Below are 24,386 nucleotides of genomic sequence, written 5' to 3'. Positions count from 1 at the left end.
GGCTGGCCAGCTGGATTTGAATGTTACCTGGCATGGCATCCATGGAAATGTAGGGCTCAAAGGGAATGGCCTTCTTCCTGTTACGTGTGATTAAGAAGACGCCCAAGAATGCGATCAGGCACCTGGCGAACACAGACGAAGAAGAGAAACAAGGCCAGAGTGAGGTTGGGGGGGATGCTTTCAAACGTGGGTAATGGGAAAAAGGGGAAAACAGCGTGGCAGGCTGCGGAGGTGGGCTCACTGCTGAGCGGCCCTGAGAGGCGGCCGGGCCTGGGATCAGCAGGAAGCCGATGCGAGATGAATAATAACAGCCCGTGCAGCCCACACAAGCCTCAATGAGAACAAATCAGGCCATCCTCGGCCAAACCCTCACCTCCACTTACCCTGCATCTCAGAACCCTGCCTTTAAAGATTTTTTTTTTTTAATTAAAAAGTTCTTTATGGCCTAAATTCAATCAATACAGGAGCAGAGAAAGTAAAAATTAGGAAGTAAAAATTAGAAAGTCCCTGCACTCGCCCCCACCATAGGTGTCTGTTCTTCCAGAGTCGTTTTTTGTTTTTTTCTTCTCTCCAGAGCTTAGATAAACGAGCATACTTTCTAAAAACTGAGGTATAATTTACAGGCAATAAAATGCACAGTCCCTAAATGTGGAGCTCGATGAATCTTACCTGTGTACACACTCGTGGGATCACCACCCAGGTCAATAGAGAAGTCATTTCCATCCCTTACCCCCAGAAAGTTTCCTGTGCCCCTTCCCCATTCAGGCAGACCCTTCCCCAGAGGAAACCACTGTTCTGACGTCCACAGAATCGATTGGCCTGTTCTTCAACTTCTTGTGAGTTAAACAATACAGCATGTACTCTTCTGTGTCTGACTTCTTTCACCTGATAAGTGTTCTTTTTTTTTTTTTCTGATAAGTGTTTTTAAGATTCATCCACTTCATTGTGTGTATTAGTAGTTCATTATTTTTTTATTGTTGTGTTGAAGGCATTATCTGATCCATTGTCTGAATATATTAGAACTTGTTTTCCACTCTCCTGTTGTATCCAGTTTGGGCATATTATGAATAAAGCTACCATAAATATTCATGTACAAGTCATTCTGTCAATATATATAACTAATTTCTTTTGGGTCTGTATCTAGATGTGGAATTGCTGGCTCATAGGGTATACTATACATTTTAAAAAATGTAACTTTTTTCATTCAACGTATCCTAGACATGGTTCTACGTCAGCACCAATAGACTGACCTCAATTTTTCAAAATGGCAGTATGGTACTTAATTATATGAAGATAGTGTAATTTCTTTAACCTGTATTTTACTGATGGGCATTTAGGTTGTTTCCAATTATTTGCTTATACAATTAATTTTTAAAATAATAAACACCCTCATACGTGTGTCCTTACGTCCATCATTTACTTTTCCAAGATAAGTGACTAGAAATGGAAAGCTGCATCAAGAAGCATGCTCATTTAAAAATTTCACTGTTATTGCCAAATTATCCTCCCACATTAAAGAACTTCTCACACTGTGGCAGAGAGCTGGGCTCCTATCCTTTTGCCAACATGGGACGTTACCCCTCCTGTTAGTTTTTGCAAAATGATGGCATCTTGTTTAGCTTTAGTATACATTTCTTTGATCTGAGGTGAGGTTGAGAGTCTTTCATGGGTCAAATTGTGATGTGTTCGAAATGACAAGGAGATTAAAGCCCAAAAGAGAAGAAAAGAAAAGTAAAGCCCTTTGGGGAATGAAACGCTCACCTCTGGGGACAAAGCTCCCACTGCCAGCTGCTCCTCTGGCTCTAAGGGACTGCCTGAGAGGCTGGAGCAGGGGTGGGGAGAGAGGCGCAGCCTGCCTGGAATTCGGGGCCAGGGAGCAGGATGGGACTCACCCCAGTGCAAACATGCAGACGTGTAGCACGTCCTCCCCGAGGAAGTCCAGGTAGAAGATGGCGCCTGAGCAGCAAAGGATGGAAAATGCGGGTGAGCTGTTTTCAAATCACCCACCTGCCAGTCTGTTTAGGATCTGGCGAAGCTCCCTTCCCTACAGAATACCAAAGGGGTCCAAAATACTATGACTGCACCTAGTAAGAAATTAGCAGAATGGAATAAAAGCCATTTGGGGGGAATAGACTGTCTTCTCTTTCTCCCCCACCTAGGCCCCTCTTACCTCCATCTTTTTTTCTTAACTTTTTATTTTGAGATAATATTAGATGCACAGAAATAGTACGGAATTCCCACGTACCCTTTGCCCAGCTTCCCCCAGTGAAACGACACTATGAGCTACACTAGAGACTTACCAGTTTTTACACACCCCTCTCCCTCATCTTTCTTTCTTTTTCTTTTTTGTTAAGTTTTTATAGGAGTACAGTTGATTTACAATGTTGTGTTAGTTTCAGGTGTACAGCAAAGTGAATCAGTTATACATATACATGTATCCACTCTTTTTTAGATTCTTTTCCCATATAGGCCATTACAGAGTATTGAGTAGAGTTCCCTGTGCTATACAGTAGGTCCTTATTAGTTACCTATTTTATATATAGTAGTGTGTATATGCCAATCCCAATCTCCCAATTTATTCCTCCCCTCCCCTTTACCCCCTTGTAACCATAAGTTTGTTTTCTACATATGTAACTCCATTTCTGTTTTGTAGAGAAGTTCATTTGTATCTTTTATTTAGATTCCACATATAAGTGATATCATATGATATTTGTCTTTCACTGACTTAACTTCACTCAGTATGACAATCTCTAGGTCCATTCACGTTGCTGCAAATGGCATTATTTCGTTCTTTTTTATGGCTGAGTAATATTCCACTGTATATATGTACCACATTTTTCCCCCATCTTTCTTAAGATGGAAGACCAAGGCTTCGTGGTTAAGCCGCCGGAGCTTTCTAACCTCATGAGACTGGCAGATGTCACACCCTGCAGTGTGGCAGTGCCACAGGCCTGCCGCCCTCACCCTGCAGCCAGCGTCTGTCTGGACCCACTTCACACCCCACCACCCCGACCCTGCCTGGAGCTCCTGATTCCCTGCCTGACTGTGGACTCAACCACGGTGTTTCTATTCCTTTCAATCTTGCCTGGACCGAAGCTGTTGACCATGACTTAAATCTCTGCATGAGGTTAGCTTTCTGGCTGCTCTGGGTCAAGCCCCACTCAATCCCTGGTCCCGCTCACGGCACAGGCCCTGGCAGGCTGTGTGCGCTCTTGTTCTAACCTCTGTGAACACCAGTTTGGGCACCACTTGTCCAAGGTGCAGTGCGAAATATATGGCTTTCCGGCTGGGCCTTCCTCAAAGGGAGGCACACTGGTTCTTACCGGTCTTTTTACTCTGAAAATCTTAGTCACCATTGCCAGTTAAAAACAAACAAACAAAATAACCGACACACACACACACACACACACACACACACACAGAGAGATATGCTTGCAGCCTCTGAAGCCACCTCAGAAAGAAAAAGAAAAAAAATAGAGGGGTGGAGTAGAAGAAAAGGGGAATGTAATAATGACGATGATCACTTACAGAGCACGTGTTATGTACATACTCATGATCTCTAAAAATTATACAGAAGAAGTGTGTGGTCACTTGGCCAGTGGAGGCTGTGGAGTTAGCAGATGATGGTAGAAACTATTAAAGAAACCTAACACAAGCAGTACAAGGTAGGGGACATTTGGACTATACATATTTCAATTCTAGGAGGAAAGTATTATTACTCCCATGTTATGAATGTGGAACTGAGGCTCAGAGAGGTGAAGTGATTTTCCCAGAGCTACACAGCTCCGTGTCTGTGCTGGGGTGCAAACCTAGGCCTCTCTGGCTCTAAATCCTGCGCTTTCCCCGCAAAACCATCTACAACTGTGACGGGCAGAACAAGTCAGCAGAATTGGCCTTCTGACAGTGGCAGCGCCCCTTCCCTCCACACTGGGGTAATGTCCCTGCTGTCAAGGTAGAAGACAGAAATCTTGCGACCACACCCTTACCTGCTGTGATAGCCACGGTAGTGGAGAGAATGTAGCCCACACTGGCAATCAGAGAGGAGTCGTACATCTGTGAGGCTTGACCTAAAAACCTTCAACACAAAAGCACTCTGGTCAGTGGGCTGTGGGGATGTCGGAAGGCCGAGGTGAAAGCCGATGACCGCAGGCTTGGTCTGAAAATACGAAGATGAGGCATGAAGGAATATTCCTTGGGATTATAAAGATGCCAGCCTTGTGTGTCTCCTGGGCTGGGGTCCACGCTTTGCTCCTATTCTTCCTCTGGACACACAGCCTGAGGCCCCTCCCTCTCCCCATCCAACACCTCTGACCACACAGTTCTTATCACCGCAATGCCCTTCTCCTCACCTCTGTGTCCCCTGCTTCCCCTACCCACTAAAAAGCCATTCCTGGTCCCTTAACACTCCAAGAAACTCCTGTAGCTCTTATCACGTCCTGCCTTGTGTTGCAATTATTCTTTTAAACAAATTTTCTTCTTAATTCAACTCTCACTGCAATAAATATAGGAAAAAGAGAGAGAGAATTAGAGTCACTCCTAATCTCTCCACCTAGGATAAACACTCCATCATTTAGGAGTATATTCTTTGTCCATTCTCTGCATTTTGGTTATTGTTGCAACGTTCCTTACACCGTAACACACTTCCCACCCAACTGTAATCGTCTGTTTGCCCGGCTGTCCTCGGACCAGGGCTGTGAGCACCTTGAGTTCAGTGACTATCGCTCACGTCTCTGTGCGTGGAAGGCCCAGCACGGGCCCGGTACACAGCAGGCCTCGATGAATGTGTGATGTGTGAGTGAGAAGCTTCCCGAGGAGGGCGGGGCACCTGATCATCTTTGTAAGCCCTGGAGGGCACAGCACAGAGCCTTGCATTGGGCAGGGGCTCAGGGGTGATGACCAGAATCGCCGTAGGAGGACTAAGCATAGTCATAATCGGCATAATAATAGTAACAAAAGTCATAAAAGAAGCTACTATTTACTGGACGCTATCCTGTATCCTACTAGAGCCTGCTGCGATTCTGTTAGGTAGGGGCTGTTGTTATTGTCACTGCAGACGGGGAATCTGTGTCTTAGAGGAGCTGAGGAGCAGGCCTAGGGCAGAGGGGTGAGGGGCGCGGGATGGGGAGGGAGACAGACGCCGGGGTTCCAGTCTCAGCTCCGCCAGTTCCTGGCCTCTCGCAGTAGTTCCTTACGTGCAAAGTGAGGATGATATCATTGTCGTGGGGACCAAATGAATTCAAGTTCCTGTGAAGGCAGTGAGAGCACAGCTTGCACTGGGCACCCGGGTGGCAGCGGTCACCGCTATGTTCCCCGCAGGCACCACTGGTGGATGGTGAGCCCCAGCGGCTGGAGTCCAGGGCCTGACCTGTCCGGGGTGAACCGGCCCCAGGCACCACACTGAAACCGGCACTGTCCACCCTCCGTCCCCACGCAGGTTTGTCACATGCTCACCCAGGCCCCCTGCTGGGCACCGGATCTCTGACGTGAGCAAGGCCCAGGCCTACCCTCAGAACTGCTGCTTCTGAGGCAGAAACCATCGCCTTGCTCTTCTACTTGGAAAGATTTCTTGAGGACAAGAAAGTTGGAGACAACTTTCTGTCTTCCACCGGGCACACAAATAGGTGCCTTACGGGGATGGCACAGCTTCTTCTGAGGCCCTGGAAGTGGGCACCTGCCTTGGTCCAGATGGGAATCGAGGCTGCCTCTGATTGCGCGGTTCTCACATTTTGAGGCAGAGGGAGAAATACATCCACTCCAGGCTTTTCAAGCGGCACGGCACCCCTCCATGTGATAACTCAGCAAATTAGCGACCCCACTCTCTCCACAGTGGATGCCAAACCCTGGCGACAGAACATTTGAATGTTCTACCTGCCCTACAGCTTCAAAAACAATTGTAATCAGGCCCAGAAGCTGGAAGAGACCTTTGTGGGGAGGCCCAGCAGGAAAAGAATCTGCAACTCACGCGGCTTGATAGATAGCAGTTGCCACCATGCACACGAACATGACGTAGAAGATGGGGTAGTCGAGCTGCAGGTTCCCCTGTATGGACAAGACGAGCATCCCGGCCACAGCCTTCACTGTCACCACGGTCATTGAGCCTGCAGAAGGTTAACAAGGATGTGTGGGAGCCTCAGAGACATGGGGGCGGGGGGGGACAGTTTATAAACTCAAAGGACGAGGTGACCAAGATGCAGGGAACACGGGCAGAGCCCAGCCAGTGATTTACACAGTGAGAAGATCCTATTGGCATCGGTTCTTTTGTACCCTCCCGTAAAAGCAGAGAGGAAAGCAAAACCCCGAAGGGTACTTCCAAACGCCCTTCTAAACTCTACCAAGAAAGGGTAGTGAGTTCACTCTGAACTCCAGAGTGGCAGCACTGTGTCTGGAACACAATGCAAGGTCAAAACAATCGAATGTATAAATGAACTTCTTTTGAGTATCATTCTCACGGCAATCACAAGAAAAATGTGGTGTGTACAGAGCTCAGGAGTTTTTTGTGTTGTTTTTTTGGTCTTTTAAAATGCTTACTCACTGGTATTTTTAAAAACATTTCTTTAGACCAGAGGTCTCCACATGTTTTGGAATGCATATCCCTATGCATATGTATATACTTTTCAAATATATGTACGTTTATTTATTGTTAAATTGTAGTCATGTAACACTGTGCTTATATGGTATATACATCATAAAACATGTGTAGGAAATATATTTAAAAGGTGGAGATAAAAAATAAATACCAGTTCTAATATTTTTTCTTCCCATACACCCACCTCACTATGGAGACCACTGCTTTACCCAGTGCTGCAGAAACTTCTAATTCTAAACTGTTGAATCCCCCTGCCAGAGCAGGAATTAAAAGGAACTCCCAAGTACGGTACAAATGAAGTTCCTTGTTCTGGCTGAAATGTTTTGCTTTCCTATTTTTCTCAGCGTCTGCTCATTTTGCCTTCTCCTGCCAACAGCCCAGCAGACACAGCGGCTTCTGGGCCCCTCAGCTACTTAGACTACAGTTTTCAAACATCGGCAGGCAGTTAAGACAAGCACTTTCTCCAGGCTGTCCTTGTTGGTGAGGAGGGGGCAGAAAGGAATTGGCCAACGTGCCTCAGAACCTTCTGACCTTCCAACTCACCAGGAGAGAACGTTTTGGGACCGTGATCTTCCAATCCACTTTGCAAACAAAATCATCAAGGAACGGACCACTGAGTCATGCTGCAACAGGAATGAACCTCTACAACATGATGCTCAGTGAAAGAGGCCAGGGACAAACAGCCACATGGTGTACGATTCCGTTTATGTAATACGTCCAGAAAGGCAAATCCATAGAGACGGAAAGTAGATTAGTGACTGGCCAGGGCCTGGGAGGATGGAAAAATGAGGAGTGACTGCTAGTGGGCACAGGGTTTCTTTTTGGGGTGACAAAAATGTTCTGAAATTCGATTATGATGATGGTTGCATCCTCTATGAATATATTAGAAATCACTGAATGGTATACTTTAAACAGGTGAGCTTTACGGTATGTAAGCTATATCTCAGTAAAGCTGTTAAAAAAAAAAAAATGGAACCCTGTCCTGCGATGACATATCTGTGTGTTTTATGGCCTGTCGCTGGAATGGGGGCTTGCTGTCGGAAGGACAGAAGGAAACAACACACACTGGGGACCGGTGCTCATCTCATTTAATCGCCTCTCCCCCCCGAGATCTGGGTGTTCTCTTAGGCCCATTTTTAGAGGACAGCGTGGCTGACACAGGGACAGTCACTAGGAGGTAGCGGCAGGGCCGCACTCACCTCTCCCTCTCCAGGAAGAAAGGGTGCTTCTCACAGCTCTACCTGGTAAATCTAACTCTATGTGGGGTTAGAGCCTTGCCCCAATCTGATTTAGGAGCCATTTCCCCCATTGCACCCATGCCTTTAAAAGGAAAAAAAAAAGAGAGCAAAATCGAAATCAATTCTTGCCTTTGAATCCAGAATTAAGTCTTAACCTCTGATAGGTCTTACACGGACCCTTAGGGACTCACTTGTTGGAACCTGTTCCACCCCTGACTTCTCTGAAATAACCTCTTAACCCCCCACCCCTACCCTTACTCTGCTTTCTTCTTCGTCATTGTAATTGTCGCTACCCAAACTTATACTATCTGTGTATTTGTCGACTCGTTTACTGTCATTTCCTCCCTCTCGAATGGGTGGCACCCTGAGGGGACGGGTGTCTTGTCTGGCCCACTGCTCTAGCCAGTTTGCAGCACCGCTCCTGGCACTTAGGAGATGCGGTATTTGAGCAAGAACACCGAATGCCGTCAGCAGCACGATGGAACTGACAAGGCCTGCGTCCGGTTAGCAGGGACCCAGCTCCTGTAGCCGCCGATGCAGAGGGACCAGCCTGAGCCGGCCTCCAGCAGCTCCTGGGTCCAGATGCCACAGCTCAGTAAACAAAACCCACGTTTCCTTTTGGTGCTACTTAGTGGTGGCAAAACTCAATCCCCAGGACCCTCACTTACCAAGTAACGCCACCAAGAGGAGAATCACAACAATGTTGTTGGCGTTCCTCTCCTTGTAGAAGTACAGCAGCAAGCAGAAGAGAATGATCTCCACGAGCTACAGAGAGCAGCAAGGGGGGGAGGTCAGTGGGGGCCACAGGCCACAGGCCACAAGACCAGGAGACCCTGGAGGGCTGGGCTGGAGTTTATGCTGCTGATTGCATCGGTCACAGGCCCTCAGAGTTGAAAGGGGATTGAAACATCCAGTATTTCCCAAACCGCTGATACATATCCTGCAGGAAAGCAGGGAACGCTGAATCTCTCTACTCCCAATTCTGAGGAGCAGTTCACCTCGTGGAGAGGCTCTGAGGGTGCTGTGCTGGCCTCAGGTCCACCCTGTCTTGGATGGTCAAGATTCATCAGGCTGAGCTGGTGTCCCATCTCACTGCTCCACGGTAAGCCCCGCTAAAACTGGGAGGTGGTCAAAGAGGGAGCTGCTTGTCCGTTGAGGAGAAGAGCTCTTTGGTTAAGTATGTTAAGTAGATACACCACTTGCCTGCTAACCAGGCCTCCACTGCGTGCAGCTTGGTGGAGTCGAAAAAAGAGGACTTCTGGAGTCAGGGAGGCCCGGTTATGAGCTTGGATCCCCTTCTAAACTAGCTGTGTGACCTTAGCCAGGTCACTTAAGTTCTCTAAACCTCAGTTACCTCCTTTGTGAAACAGGGAAAAGAGTTCTTAACTTAGAGGGCCATAATCACAGCTTATACTTAATGAACTCATTGATCTGCCAGGCTCTACTCTAAGCATTCTATCTTTACTCAACTCACCAAAGCAGCGTAATAATTCTATGAAGAATCCCAAGCTAGCAAATGGCAGAGCTGGGATTTGAACCCGGAGAGTCTGGCTCCAGGACCCATGTGCTTTCCCACTAGGCTACACTGCCTGCAGACGGGGGCCCAGGGCCTGGTGTTCAGAAGGTGCTCCAGCGGTAGAATCTTACTAGACAAGAGCAAGTTTGAAAACTCTGCAGTTGGCGAAGTTCCCCGCCTTCGCAGCAACAGCTTGTCCTTTCTAGTCCTTAAAGGTCCAGACATTTGGCAATACTTTCCCAAGCAGTGAAGCCCCAGCAAAACTAAAGCAATGGCTCAGCTCTGTTTGCCTATCCCAACCTCCTACCGAAGTTCATTTATCACAAAAACCAGTGCAGAAACATTAATGGGCATTTGAAAAAGAAAAAAAACTGTTAAATTCCTCAGAATTAGAGACCATAAAACACAGCTGCGTTCATTTTCCTGTTTCTTCCTGTCTTTGTCACACTGAATACATACTTTGTCTACTTGTCATCACAGTCAAAGCACAGTTTTGTGCTGGGCCATTGTTAGTTACCGTAAACAATTTTCATGTTTTATGGAGTTGCCAGAATTATCTTTAATTGTTGCAAAATACGCCGTCAAGCAGATGTACAGTTACTCATCAACATTCCCAACTGATGTGCACACATTTGGGCAGGGGGGTGGGAGTGGCCGATCTCCCCACCAATTCTTCATGATGCTTAAACGCACGCTGGGAGAGCACTTGGCGTTCTAGCGCGAGATGGCTGTATATGTGTTGGTGCTTCCTGATGGACCATGAGTTCTGTCAGCTTGTCTCGTTTAGTTTTTATACTCACAGTGTCTGGCACATAGCAGACACTCAATAAATATTTACTGAATTTGATTTGGCCAAATCTTTCCAGCTGGCAGCACTGCCTCACAGTGACGATGGAGGAAGCCAAACTGAATTGGTCACTGAGCGTCTGTCACGTGCTGGGTGGACCTGACAGCCACCCCGGGTGCAGGGACCCCGCCAGTTAACGTACAGAGAAGGAGGCAGAGCATGCGGCTAAGTGCCTTGGTTACGGCTACACAGTATGTAATGGACTCGAGCCCAGGACTCTCTGGAAGAGAAGCCTGTGTTCTGGGGTTAAGCTTTTCCTGAAGAGGTGGGTCTCTGGCTCTGCCCGGCAGACACTTCTCCATGCCTACAGGTCAACGCTGGGGCTGGATGGCGCTAGGGAGATGACACAGCCCCAACCTTGGGGGAATCTATCATCTGCCTCACGGGCAATCGGAGGAAAAAGGACGTTCGGGGCCTCTACAGCAGGCCCAGGCTGCTTGAGTCAAGGCAAAACAGTGAACACCTTCGTTAGCAGGCTGTGGTGACACGTGAGGCCAGGCAGGCAGGCAGGCTTCAGGTCCAGCTCTGCTCTCACGGGAGTCTGAGCAAGTTTGCTAACCCTGAGATCCAGTTTTCTCATCCATAAAATGGGGAGAAAAACACCTATGTTATAGGACTATCGAGGGAGTCTGAGATGTGATGAAACAAATTTTCACACATTGAGGTATAGGGAAGTCATTCTGGCTTATACATGATTTAACTCAGATTTTATGCTAACAGGGACTTCCCCGGTGGTGCAGTGGATGAGACTCTGAGCTCCCAATGCAGGGGACCCGGGCTCGATCCCTGGTCAGGGAACTAGATCTCATGTGCATGCCGCAACTTAGAGTTTGCATGCCAAAACTAATGAGCCCGCCTGCCGCAACTAAGACCTGGTGCAACCAAGTAAATAAATAAATATGAAAAAAAAAAAGATTAAAATGGAGAAATTAAAAAAAAAAATTGTGTTAACTAAAACGGCCTATTTGTGGCCTTTCAAACATACATTGTACACCTGCTTTAATTATTTTTCTTTAAAATAAATTTATTTATTTATTTATTTATGGCCACTTTGGGTCTTCGTTGCTGCACGTGGGCTTTCTCTAGTTGTGGCGAGCGGGGGCTACTCTTCGTTGCGGTGTGCGGGCTTCTCATTGCAGTGGCTTCTCTTGTTGCGGAACACCGGCTCTAGGCGTGCGGGCTTCAGTAGTTGTGGCACGCGGGCTCAGTAGTTGTGGCTCGCGGGCTCTAGAGCACAGGCTCAGTAGTTGTGGCGCATGGGCCTAGTTGCTCCGCGGCATGTGGGATCTTCCCAGACCAGGGCTCGAACCCGCGTCCCCTGCATTGGCAGGCAGATTCTTAACCACTGCACCACCAGAGAAGCCCACCTGCTTTAATTATTAAAGAAAAGGGTACACTGACCAGAAGTAAAGAATGTTCACATTAAAAATAAATATTAAAAATAAATAAATAAATAAATAAATAAATATATATATGTATATATTAAATGCCTCCCTTCATGGGATGCCAATGCTAGTACCCCTGCGATGATAAGATTCCCTTCCCAGGTACCAAGGACAAACCGACTTGCTGTGTACATGCTGATCTGTTTTTTGTTGTTGTTGTTTTATACCTTAAAGGAATGTATCCCTGACTTGTTTAATGTTCTTTGACCTGAGAAGATATAACACTGTACTGAAAACCATGCTTCTCCAGAGCACTTCCTCGGGGTTATCTGAGAGGCTGTCTCCCAGGCTATAGTCCTCAGTTTGGCTCAAATAAAACTCCTCATTTACTGGTTATTTTTGTTGATAGATAATACATTAAAAAGTGTTTAACATGGTGCCGGGGGCGGTGGGTGGGGGGTGGGGGGTGGGGGAGGGGTGGGGGTGGGGGTGTGGGGGGGAGCAGGAATACACCAGTAGCTTTATCAAATACCTTAGATGTTTTCCTTGATTAGTCTATTTGTAATCAATTTAGATTACAATTAGTCAATTGTAATCTATTTGTAACCTTGATTAGTTCTGGTTGGGGGTTTAGGAGATAAAGTCTGCAGTGTCTCCCGTGTTTCTATCAGCTTCTATCAGCTGTGTGATAGCGGGCAAAAAAAAAAAAATTACATTCTTTAACTGTTGAAAATTTTAACTTTTTTTCTTACCATAACAGTTAAATGCTCACTGTAGAAATTTTGGATAATATGTAAAGACGAAGGTGAAATAAAAACACAATCATAATTCCATCTCCCAGAGACTACTACTGATGGAGTTTCTGTTTTTCTATCCAATCTTTTACAGGTAACGTACAGACCTACAAATACCTCTAAAAAAATCAAGTTATCATACTATACATGCAGTTTTAGACATTACTCAGGACACAAGTGAAAAAAAGCACTTCCCCAGGAACTACATGCTCTCTGCGAGCGTGGTGTTCGGCGCTGTGAAATACGTCATGATTCCCGTGAACCGCATCTTGCTGGGAATTTGGGTTTCTGGTTTCTAGGACTCCATCCCCACCCCCACCATCTCAGGTGGAAGGACCGGAGGCTTCTCTTACCATGTACAGGAGAAAAGGCCAGCTCACAAGATGTCTGATGATGTTCTCGCCTGTCATCTTCTCGTGACTGTTGGGTGCGAATGTCACCAGCAAGTAGGTGCCCACGATGGCCAGACCGCAGCCAACGAAGGATAAGATGTAGCGCCCTGCAGGGAGGGGGAGGCCATCACAGGGCTTACTGCAAGTGCCCGCCCCAGGCCAGCACGTGTCTTTGGGGTAACATATGGGGACGTGCTATTGCTTGAATTTTGGGTTATTCTTTACTTGAAAAAAAATAGAGTATCTTCATGAATGTCATTTTTTTTTTCTACTTTTTTGGCCACGCCTCAAGGCATGCAGGAACTTGGTTCTCCCACCAGCAATTGAACCCGTGCCCCCTGCAGAGGAAGTGTGATGTCTTAACCACTGGGCCGCCAGGGAAGTCCCCTGAATGCCATTTTTTTAAGATACATTTAGTGTTAAAAAATTTTTTTAATAAGATAGCATGCATACAAAAAAGTGCTCGATGAATTCTTACAAAGTGAACTCACCCATGTAACTAGCACCCAGGTCGAGAAAGGGAACATTGGTAGGACCCCCAAATCCCCACTCGTGTCCCCTGCCAATCACTAGCCCCCACCCCCAGGGCAACACTTTGACTCCTACCAGCACTGACCATTTGCCTGGGTTTGTACTTTATATCAATGGATTCGTACAGTACGTCTTCTTGTGTCTGGGTTCATGCAAGACTATGTGAGATTCATCTGTATCCTGGCATGTGGTGGTAGTTTCTTCATTCTCACTGCTGTACAGTGGTCCATGTGTGAATAGGATACAATTTATCATTTCTACTGTTGATAGGCATTTAAGTAGTCTCCAGTCTTGGGTTATAACAAATCACGTTGCTACAAACGTTCTTGTGCATGTCATTTGGAAAACATATGCATGTAGTTCTACTGGGTACAAAACTAGAAGTGGAATTCCTGGGTCACGGGAGATGTAGATGTCCAGTTTAGTAGGTACTGTCAAATGGTTTTCCAAAGTGGCTATACCAATTTACACTCCCACCAGTAGCATATGAGCAAAACTGCATATTTTTTCTTCATTTTAGCCGTTCTGGTATTGCACTCTGGTTTTAATATGCATTTTACAAGGAACATTCTAAAGCTAGATGGGCTAGATAAAAACAAAAAACAAAAAAACCTCAAAAGCAAACCTTCAGAGCCTACGGTATGCCTTTGAAAAACTGTCTCAGCCTCTCCCAACTGGCTATTTAACTTACTCCCAAGGGAACTATCTAAATACTATCAACACTCTACTCCTCAGACCTGACAGAAACTGTTGGTGGCCCAGGAGGCATGCTCCTGGGTGAAGGACCAGAGTCTCCTGACTCTTCCCCAGGGTCCTGTCACACTCCAGTTGAACCCTGTGGGGTTGGTGAAAAGCCTCTGGTTGAAGTTGAGTGAGCCCAGCCCCAGGCAAGCTGAAAAGGGCTGTGAGTTCTGAGCTGCACATATTGTGACCACAGGCTTCTGGATTTTTCTGTGATAGAATTAACTCTACCTGTTTCATTTCACTATCGCGAGGAAATGTGATACCATATTAAATGTCCTTTATTTTCATTCTAGGCCTCAAAAGGTGTTCAAAAACCAGTTGTTCAATTGCTCAGTGAATGAATGAACCATGGTTAAACTCAACAAGGTAAGTTCTGGGCAAGTCTATTGTCTTAAGTTCTCCGTAGGCAGGGACAGGTCTTACTCATCAATATGCCTGCGTTGTCCAGCAAAGGTCTAGCACTGGGTGAATGTTTGCTGTACTTAATAGAACTCTAAGCAGGGCAGCCAGGTACAGTTGTGCAGGTTGCTCACTGCGCAAGGGCAGTGAAGAGGGCTAAAATCCAGCTCATGCTCTGCTCACCAACGCATTTGCCCACAGAACTACAGACGCCCAGAGGGGCATCTTTTTCTAATTCACATAGGGCATGCCTCTCATTCCAGGACTACCTAGCATGACCCTGGAAGGGACATAAACCTCTACACTGATCTCAGAACCAGCCCAGCCCCGCCCCTCCCCCAGCAAAATTACTACAAATCATTCTGAGTCTTTTGGTCTTTGTGGTGTCATTTGTTTGCTGAGCAGTAGTTCTGCTTTTTTCAGTGTAAGATCCTTTTCTTTTTCCACCTCCTGGCCCAATCTTGCTGTTACTCTACACCAATGATTCAGAACCGTGGTTCCCAAATGTGGCTGTGTGTCTGCAGCATCTTGTGAGCTTCTTCTCCCTGACGTTTTGTGTTTAAAAACTTTCAGACACAAGGACTTCCCTGGTGGTGCAGTGGTTAAGAATCCGCCTGCCAATGCAGGGGACACGGGTTTGAGCCCTGGTCCGGGAAGATCCCACATGCTGTGGAGCAACTAAGCCCGTGCACCACAACTACTAAGCCTGCGCTCTAGAGCCTGCGAGCTACAATCACTGAGCCCACGTGCCGCAACTACTGAAGCCTGCGTGCCTAGAGCCCGTGCTCCACAACAAGAGAAGCCACTGCAATAAAAGCCCGCTCTCCGCAACTAGAGAAAGCCCGCACACAGCAACGAATACCCAACACAGCCAAAAATAAATAAATAAAAATAAATTTATATTAAAAAAAATCTTTAATAGTAAGCACCCATAGTCCCACCACCTAGATTCTAAATTGACATTTTATTATACTTGCTTTATCCCATATCGCGATCCATTTTTTCACCCCTCCACTCATTCATCAAGCCAGGTTATTTTTGGATACATTTCAAAGCAAGTTGCAGACTAATATACTTCACCCTGGGAAGCTTTATGAGAATGCAAATGCCCAGGCCCCAGCCCAGATTTAAAGTCTCTGGGGATAGAGCCTGGACCCACCATCATGTCACTCCTTAACTCCTTAGCGTGGCTTGTAAGCCCCTGCATCACCCAGTTCCTCCATGCCTCCTTGCTCTCATGTCCTGCTTCCTCCTTTACTCATCACCCTCCAGCTACACTGGCCTTACTGATACCGGACACACCAAGCTTATTCCTGCCTCAGGGCCTTTGCACCTGCTGCTCCTTCTAAATGGAACACTGCCCACAGACCTTGGCATTGGTAGTCTCCTTAGTATCAGTTAGGTCTGGGCCCCACCTCTTCAGAGAGTCTAACCCTGACCAGTCTAGGAAAAGCATCCCCACATCCCCAGTGCCCCAACAAAAAGCATTCTATTTTCTCTGAAGCACTCGCTAAGATCTAGAATTATTTTATTTAGTTAGTTGTATAGTTAACTTGTTTACTGTATGTTCTCCCCTCCAACACACATATACATTAGAGGGTAACCTCCATGAGAGTAGGATCCTCATCTGTCCTACTGCTATATCTCCAGCGCCTACAACAGAGGGTGGCACTCAGCAGGTAACTTCTTCCCCACTCCTTGGGTTTCTATGTGGAGGAAGCTCCAATGAACCGACACTTCTGCCTCTTGCCCCACTGGTCTGTATTTCTCGACCGAATGGAGTTAATCTGTTGAAATAATTTAAACACCCAGGCTCTGATCTTTTTTTCTCCCTTCTCTGCCCCAGGATATGTACGGCAGTAATTCAGGATAAGCGTTCCATTCTGTAAACCCAAATATTTCCTTGGGAGACTGGCCCAAGGTCTAGCTGTGGGCTGGAGCGCATTGGGGGAGAGTGTAAGCGAGTTCATGTGGCTGCACGTTCTAATCTAGCTTTTATTAGTAATAAAGCATAACTTCTGATCTCCTGTATTTGACTTCCTTGCTTAGTTCTCACTGTTTTAAAACTCAGTTAGGGAAAGAGGGTGCCTTTTACTGGGCCTCCTAAAATCCCAGCAGTCGATGTTCAATAAATATTGATTGAATGGAATAAATGAAAGCCCATTTAAAAAAGTTGCACAGATGGTTCTGATGTGTAGCCAAGTTTGGGAACCACTGATTAAAAAACCCAGCTCTCAGGACCCTGATGAGGGTGGGATACAGAACCACACTGGGGAGCAGGAGACAAAGGATCTCTAAATTGGGGTGAGCTGGTTTTATAATGAAAAAAAGCACAAGCATAACAATTAAGAACAGAGCTCAAATCCATGAACTTACTCAGAAAGTCTTTAGGTTTCCATTTTTCTTTGATGAATATGATTCCTATGATGGCGCTGGCTATAAAAAAAAAAAAAAGCACAGGGAGAAGAGCATTGAGGCTGCCATCAGTCAAATGGAGTCCCTTCGCCAGTGCCCTTTGGGTTGGCTCATCTGCACTGGAGCTTGCCTAAGCTCTCACTCATGCTCCCAAGAGCTCAGTCTCTTGTTATTAGAAACAGAGGCTCCTCTCTGAGCCTCCCTGAGGATTTCCTACAAGGCCAGGAACACCGGGGGTTGAGTACTTGCTGTGTGACAGGCAACTTACACAAGTTATTTCTGGCGTGTTTGCTCTTTGAGGTGGGCACTGTTATGATTCCATGTGAAAAACGGGGACACTGAAGCTAAGAGAGGGAAAGGACCCACTCAAGACCATGCAGCTGGCAAGGAAAGGCTGGGCTCGAACCTAGGACTGCTGGAGGCCAGGGCTCTTGCTCCTTCAGAAGGCAATGTCTACCTCTGACATTTCCCCCCTGCTTCTTTTCTTTTCACTCCCTGACTCTTCCACGTTTGCAGATGTACTCAAACTTTCTTGTGACTGTCCTAAAGGATGGGGCTGGCATTCACCGTGAACAGACCTGGGTTACTATCTCAGGTCTGCCTCCTCTGGCTGGGTAACCTGGGTAGGTCACTTCACCTGAGAGTCAGTCTCCTAGTCTCTGAAATCGTGTGCTGCATCCAGCCTTCACCAGCTTGCCGAGGGTTAATAGTCAGGAAACCATCGGTAGCTTGGAATCAGCGACAGTGTGGGTATTTATACCCTTTACATCAAAAACATTAAAAATCAGGTCTTCTTTTTCTTCCCACTTTTCTGTCCCTTCCCTTCTTCCCTCCCTCCCTCCACCTCCTCTTTCTTTTCTTTTTCTTCTCCCATTCTCTCGAGTTGGTTTATCAGCACATCACTGAAAATACCTACTTCTCAGAGTCATAGGGGTAATTAAATGAGATAATATATGCAAATCACTTAGTACATGCTCAATAACTGAGTTATTATTATTAAAGTACCTGGAACAGTGACTAATAAGTAATAGGTACCCAATAAATGGTGATTATTATTTTAATATTTATTTTTAATATTATTTGAATATTAACTTAAGAAACTCTAAGAGCCCCTTAATTTCTAGGGGATGATATGTGAAGTCCCATCATTATAATTCAGCCCATTTTTAAGAATTTGGTTATTTGATCCTTATTAAAATTCAAAGACTAAGATTTAAAGCACTTAGTCATTCAGTCACATACTCCTCATTGTCAATAAAGGTTCTGAGAGCCCCTTGGATAGATGAGCAATGGGCAGAGGACAAACCTAAATACCTATTGGGGCTGGGCAACAACACAGATGTAGAAAGTGGGCCAGATGTAAGACAGTAGAGAGAAGCTGAGACTACGGCAGACAACTTGCCTCAACTAAAGGCACTCAAATGATATTTTGAAACGATACTGGGTGGGAAAGAACACAGCATGCCTGAGGACCTCAGTCACCTTGTAGGCTGCCTGTTTACCAACCCTGATCAAGAAAAAGAGGGGCTTTCAATAAATAGGATCAGGGAAAGCAAATAGATTTCCGCTCCTCTGCCAACTCCTAGTAATTGGTAATGACTGCCTGAAGCTCTGAGAATTCTGAGGGCCCATCCAGGCTCACTATGATTGATTAGTGATGTCTGCCATGGGTACTGCAGGGGCACATAAATGCCATGCATATGCCATCCCTGGTATTGAAGAGGCCCTCTTAATTCCAGGAGGATTAAGACTCAGAATACGATTTTCTCCTTTAGGAGCAGAGAAGAGCTTCTCGGCACTGTAATGCTTACCAGCAAGATGGAAGGAAACATTTCAAAGCAAGTTCACTGTCCCTGCTCCTATGTACAAAAAACTATTGTTCACTAATCTACTAACATCTTTTACTTAAGAAGAAAAGAATTTTTTTTCTAATTCTATTTTATTTGTGACTTCATGGACATTAAAACTCCTTTGTCTTCCAGTTGGTTCAAACGTTCTGAAACACTGGTTCAGTGATTACAGAAATCATAGAAAAATGGCAGATGAGAAAGTTAGTGATGTTTTAAAAATGGTATCAGTTGATGTAAAAAGATCAGAGAATAAGCTGAATGTGCATTTCTTAGAGGTGTGAAATACCTGAACTCTGAAAGCTTAGTTTATCTTGACAGTGTTAGGATGAATGTGTCAAGGTTTATCTTCCTTCTGCAGTAGAAATAAAAAGCAATTCTGATAAACTTTCCCAATCTTAAACAGATTCTGGAGGCAGACAGCCAGTTTGCATCCTAGCCCTGCTTCTCGCTAGCTGTGTGATTTGGGGAAAGTAACTTCACCACTCTGTGCCTCGGTTTCCTCATCTGTAAAATGGGGATAATAACAGTATCTCCCTCAAAAGGCTGCCAGGAGGATTAGAAGAATCACTATCTGTAAAGTGCTTAGAGCAAGTCCTGCTGAGTATGAAGCCCTTTGTAAGTGTTAGGTATTACTAGCAAAGCAAAAGCTGGTTTGGTGAGTCTCTTTGATCCTGGCGGTGACCTGCTCACAGAGGTGGGCAAGTCCCAAGGGAGGGGCGGGGTGGGAGCTGGGTCTTACCTATCACGGAGACGGCGCTGAGGGGCACAATCAGCGAGAGTGGGGCGAAGGCGTAGGAGGCAAACACGCCCAGCTCACCCAGCAGCATCAGGAACAGGCCCAGCCACCATGTCTTGGTCTTGAAATAGGCCCGAGGGTCCTTGGAGCCCGCGAGGCGGATGTGACAGTACTTCTAGAAATCCGAGAAAGAATGCGATTTGTCCAGATCTCCGGGGAAAAGATGCTAAGATGCACGAATCCTAAATCCACCCCCTACTTTTAAAAATAGTTTGGGGAGATCTGTCAAGTTTTTTTGGAGTTCTGACTCAGACAAGAGTAAAGCAGTAGTGATCTAAATCTTACGTTGCTATTCTGAGACAGTAGTTCTCAAATTGGCTGGGAAGCCTTAAATTCCCTGGGAAGCTTTGAAAAAATACATGTGTCTGGGCCTCATCCTCAGCGGGCAGATGTGGGTGAGGCCTGGAAATGTGCATTTCTGATGCACATCACAGGCAACGAGCAGTCTGGGGTGGGAGCCATGATCTAAGGACCCCCACTTTAGCCTGGCCCTTGGGTTGACTTTTCCCTCTAATAGCAATGCCCAGGAGTTCCCGTGTTCAGTGTGCCCACTTGGATACACTCCTTTCTGTAGAAATGCTGGCAGCTCTGCTGGGCAGCCCTGTGGGTGCTAGTGGACCCTGCCCTCCCTCGGGTGGATACTTGGCCCAAGCATGGACAATATTCCTGGTTCTGGACATGTGAACTTGGGACACAGACCCTGAGGCAATGACTAAGGAAAGCCAGAAAGGCATGTTGACTTAGAGAGTCAAGGCTGCCATGTGGGGAGGATCTTGATGAGGGCTGCACGGAAGCAGATGCATAAGCAGAGGTGCTGGTCTGCAGAGAGAAGAGAGGGAACCATATAAGGAGCTAAGAGACCATGCAGCCTCGGAAACACACAGAAACACACATGTGCGTATGTGGAAGCAGCGTGTTCATGTGCCTGCTCCAGAGGGGCAGAGCGGCTCGCCGAAGCTGGAAGCTGTGCAGCGCTGGGGGAAAGCGTTGGCCAGTGTGCTGTGGGATTTGTCCTGCTGGCAGGTGTCAAGTCTTGGACTGGGTTTCCCAGAAGCAGTCCCTGAAACAAGGGCTGGGGAGCAGGGAGTTGATTTGGGAGGTGATTCCAGGAAGCATAAGTCAGGGAGTGGGAAAGTGAGACAGGGAAGGGAGGAGGATCAGGGAAGGGTGCTTTCACGGTGAGTTAGTGCTTTGGGCAACTGGGGCTCAGTCCCTCTGAGAAACCCTGTGAACTCCCCATCCTACCCAAGGACGGGGGCCTGGAGCATTTATCCACTGACTCCCATCCCCCACTGGTTGAAGGCTGCCCCCGGGGCATTAACAACCGCCACCAGCACCCAACACACACAGCTGGCTTCCCAGCTGCACCTGCAGCCAGTGGGGCCAGTTCCCATGGTGTCGTCAACTGGCTCTAAACCACAGCTGCCTGTGAGCTCAACTAGGCCGAGGAGTTGTGGGGCAGGGCGTCCACAGCAGCTGCTCCAAGGCGCCCCCCAGAGACTTTTAAGTAACGGAGAGCACTGTCTTCATAGTTGAGGGGTGATGGGGGATGAAGCGGGGGCAAAGAATCAAGGGAGATTCTGGAACAACCTAAAAGGTATTGTCCCAGCCCTGGGATGGAATAGGCAATGTCCCCCAGAGAGGAGGCAGCCGGGCCTGCACCAGATACCCTGGCTGTCGGCTGTATCTCTGCCCCAGGCAGTGCTGGTGACTGAAACGTACCTGGAGGTTAAGCGCAATGCTGACCACAAGGTGTCCGAAAATCGCCAAGAGGGCGCCGATCAAGTTTTCCTGTAAGGAAAGTTCACAGGAGCAGACATGAGCTGGGCCTAAGCCAAGGGGCCCCAGGACACATTTGAATCCAACTGTTTGTTGTCCCAAAACAAAACCAACAACATCCATCACAAAGCCACGCCCCCCAGACACTCTACTGGAATTTTTCTACCCGAGTTTACTCTGGCTGCCTTGCTGGTTTACAGAACACGGCCTGCAATGGGACACTACCAGAACGCACCATCCTTTGTCCTCCAGTCACAAGGACTTGATAAGGCCTAAATCTGCTCTTCCAGTCCCCTTAATGTATGGACTTGGTACGGTCTTGCGCAGAAAAGCAATGTTCAGAAATCAGAATTTACAAGAAAAACACAGGCGGGGATACTATTTGCCATCTAATCAATGGAGTCTTCCTATTCCCAGAGGGGTCTCAATGAGACTCTTTTAAGTGGCAAAGTTGCTTAGGGCACTTTTAATTATTTAATTTGTAAAAATTTAATTTACGTCACCTTAAGAATGAGGTTCAGATTCCTTAGCACGGCATTTTTTTTTAAACTTTATACAATGATTACCAAACGTATATTCACTGTAGAATAATTAGGAAATATAAATGAAAAGAACAATAACGCAAAAAGATAAAAAGCCACCTGTCACTCTAAAACCCCCAGAGATAGTTACTGCAAACATTTTGGGTTTTGTAAAAATTTTTTTCTGTCCATGAATTTTGATGTCAATGGCAATGTTAATTTATTTTTATAAAAATAGTATTATAATTTGTTTTATAACCTGTTCCTTTAACTAAGATATTATAAATACATTCTCTTGATAGGCATATCTAATTCACCATTTTTAATAAATGTCAAATAACTCACCATTTGGATGTGCCATATTTTCTATCATTGCTTCTGTATTATTGGATACTTAGGCTATTTCCTTTTTTAAAAACAATGCTGTGATCGAACATTCTAGTTCATGCATTTTTGTGCACTTATGAGGATTATTCCCTTGGGATAAATTCTTAGAAGTGGGACTGCTGGGTCAAAGTGTAAGTGGCCCAGCATTTAAACCACACTATGTTACGTCCTCAACACACCCTCCAGCATTATCCCGCTAAACACCAAAGGGATGCATCATTTTAACCAAATAGGAATCCTCTCTTCCCAGCATGGGCTTTCCCAACTCCTCCTTTGCTCAAGAGTCTCCTCCCACTGGTTTGACTACTTAAGATACCCCATATAAGTGGAATCACGCGGTATCTGTCCTTCCGTGACTGGATTATTGCCTTGGTCAATTTGGGTTGCTATAACAAATACGATAGACTGGTGGCTCAACAGACATTTATTTCTCACGGTTCTGGAGGCTGAGAAGTCTAAGATTAAGGTGCTGGCTGATTCTGTTCCTGGTGAGAGCCTCTTCCTGGTCTGCAGATGGACACCTTCTTGCTGTGTCCTTACATGGTACAGAAAGAGAGCTCTGTCTTCTCTCTCTTATAATGGCACTAATCCCATTTATGAGGTCCACCCTCACAACCTAATTACCTCTCAAAGTCTGCATCTCCAAATACCATCACATTGGGGATTCTGACTTCAACACACGAATTTGGGGTAGGGGGGAGGTGAGGCACATTCAGTCTAGCACTTATTTCACTTAGCATAATGTCCTCAAGGTTCACCCATGTGGTGGCATGTTCCAGAATTTCCTTCTTTTTTAAGGCTGGGTAATATTCCATTGTAGTATAAACCACATTTTCTTTCTTCACTTATCAATGGACATCTAGGTTGTTTCCACATCTTGACCACTGTCGATAGTGCTGCAATTAACAACAGAGTACAAATATCTCTTCGAGATCTTGATTTCAATTCTTTTAGATCCTGTCCAGACTCCTGACTCATAGAATTGTGAGCAGTAAAATGGTTGTTGTTTTTAGCTACTTAGGTTTTCAGGTGGTTTGTTACCCAGCAATAGCTAACTGATGTGCTTTCTTAGTGGACCAACGTTGCTTAACGATCCAGCAATTTTTGGCTGGGACTCAAGATGTGACTCTATTCCAGACATTTACTAGTGGGTGGCTTTGATCATCCATCTGATTTGAGTATGGGTCACTCTACTGCTTGGTCATCTCCCCCCTTTTTTGCTCAGTTAAGGTATTTTAATGTCTTCCCATCTTAATGCCTGGCTCTAAATGCTCTTTAAGGCCATTCTATGAAACCAGAATATCTTTATTTAATGTGTCACTACCTTTTTCATTGAGACAAATTCAAAAATCATAAAAGTCAGCATTTTGATGTTTTTAAAGTGTACCAGTCAGTGTTTTTTTTTTAGTATCTTCACAATGTTGTAAGTGATGCCATTGAAAATGGTGGAATAGAGAACTCCAGGGATCCATCCCTCCAGTAGAACAATGAATGAACCGGCAAACACTGTCTGAATCAACTTTTCTAGAACTCTGGAGTCTAATTAAAAACTTTTAATAAGAAGGAGAAGGCTTGGTGAAGAAAGAAGCAGTTGCTTTATGGTCAGAGAGCAATGTGGCATTTTAAATTGCCTGCCAACCATCCCTTACACTCCAGACCTATGGCAGTCATGAGGACACAGGGAGCAATAAGGACCTTATTTTTTAAAAATTGTGGTTGTGATTTAAAATAGATAACCAACAAGGACCTACTATATAGCACAGGGAACTCTGCTCAGTACTCTGTAATAATCTAAATGGGAAAAGAATTTGAAGAAGAATAGGTACCTGTATATGTATAACTGAATCACTTTGCTGTACACCTGAAACTAACAAAACATTGTTAATCAACTATACTCCAATATAAAATTAAAATTAAAAAAAAATTGAGGTTGTGGATTCCAACCTGTCTGGCAGCTCCCTGAAGGAACAGCGCCAAGGGCTTGCCTTTGTTTTGCCTGACTTGGAGCAGTACCAGGGCTGGGGGGTCAGCTTCCGGGATGCTTTTGCTGAAAGAATTTAAACTCACAAGTATTGGCTGCAGCATCCTGAGGCAAGGGACAGCACTGGGATGAACAATACACAGAAGGAAAAGCCTGAGTAGGAAGAGGTTGGGAAAGAAGATATGGGGGTGCGGGGTGGAGAGAGAGAGGGCTTTTAAAAGCTCT

At 45.9% G+C, this 24,386-nt stretch overlaps 1 protein-coding gene across 5 annotated transcripts in view; it reads right to left on the bottom strand.

Annotated features, from left to right (window-relative positions):
- Positions 1–24,386, bottom strand: part of NIPAL3 (NIPA like domain containing 3) — a 49,560-nt gene that overhangs the window by 7,730 nt on the left and 17,444 nt on the right. For all 5 annotated transcript variants that reach the window (XM_068539166.1, XM_068539170.1, XM_068539168.1 and 2 more), the window contains 9 exons: positions 21,216–21,284; positions 19,437–19,608; positions 16,809–16,868; positions 12,720–12,865; positions 8,493–8,589; positions 5,963–6,098; positions 3,987–4,075; positions 1,893–1,956; positions 28–122 (listed from right to left, as the gene is read on the bottom strand). In XM_068539166.1, coding sequence (XP_068395267.1) covers positions 28–122; positions 1,893–1,956; positions 3,987–4,075; positions 5,963–6,098; positions 8,493–8,589; positions 12,720–12,865; positions 16,809–16,868; positions 19,437–19,608; positions 21,216–21,284 — 928 coding nt within the window. The remainder of the gene's footprint in view (positions 1–27; positions 123–1,892; positions 1,957–3,986; positions 4,076–5,962; positions 6,099–8,492; positions 8,590–12,719; positions 12,866–16,808; positions 16,869–19,436; positions 19,609–21,215; positions 21,285–24,386) is intronic.

Source organism: Eschrichtius robustus, chromosome 3 (genome assembly GCF_028021215.1).
Source record: "Eschrichtius robustus isolate mEscRob2 chromosome 3, mEscRob2.pri, whole genome shotgun sequence".
NCBI classification, from domain to species: Eukaryota; Metazoa; Chordata; class Mammalia; order Artiodactyla; family Eschrichtiidae; genus Eschrichtius; species Eschrichtius robustus.
This window is presented reverse-complemented; position numbering and strand designations above follow the sequence as displayed.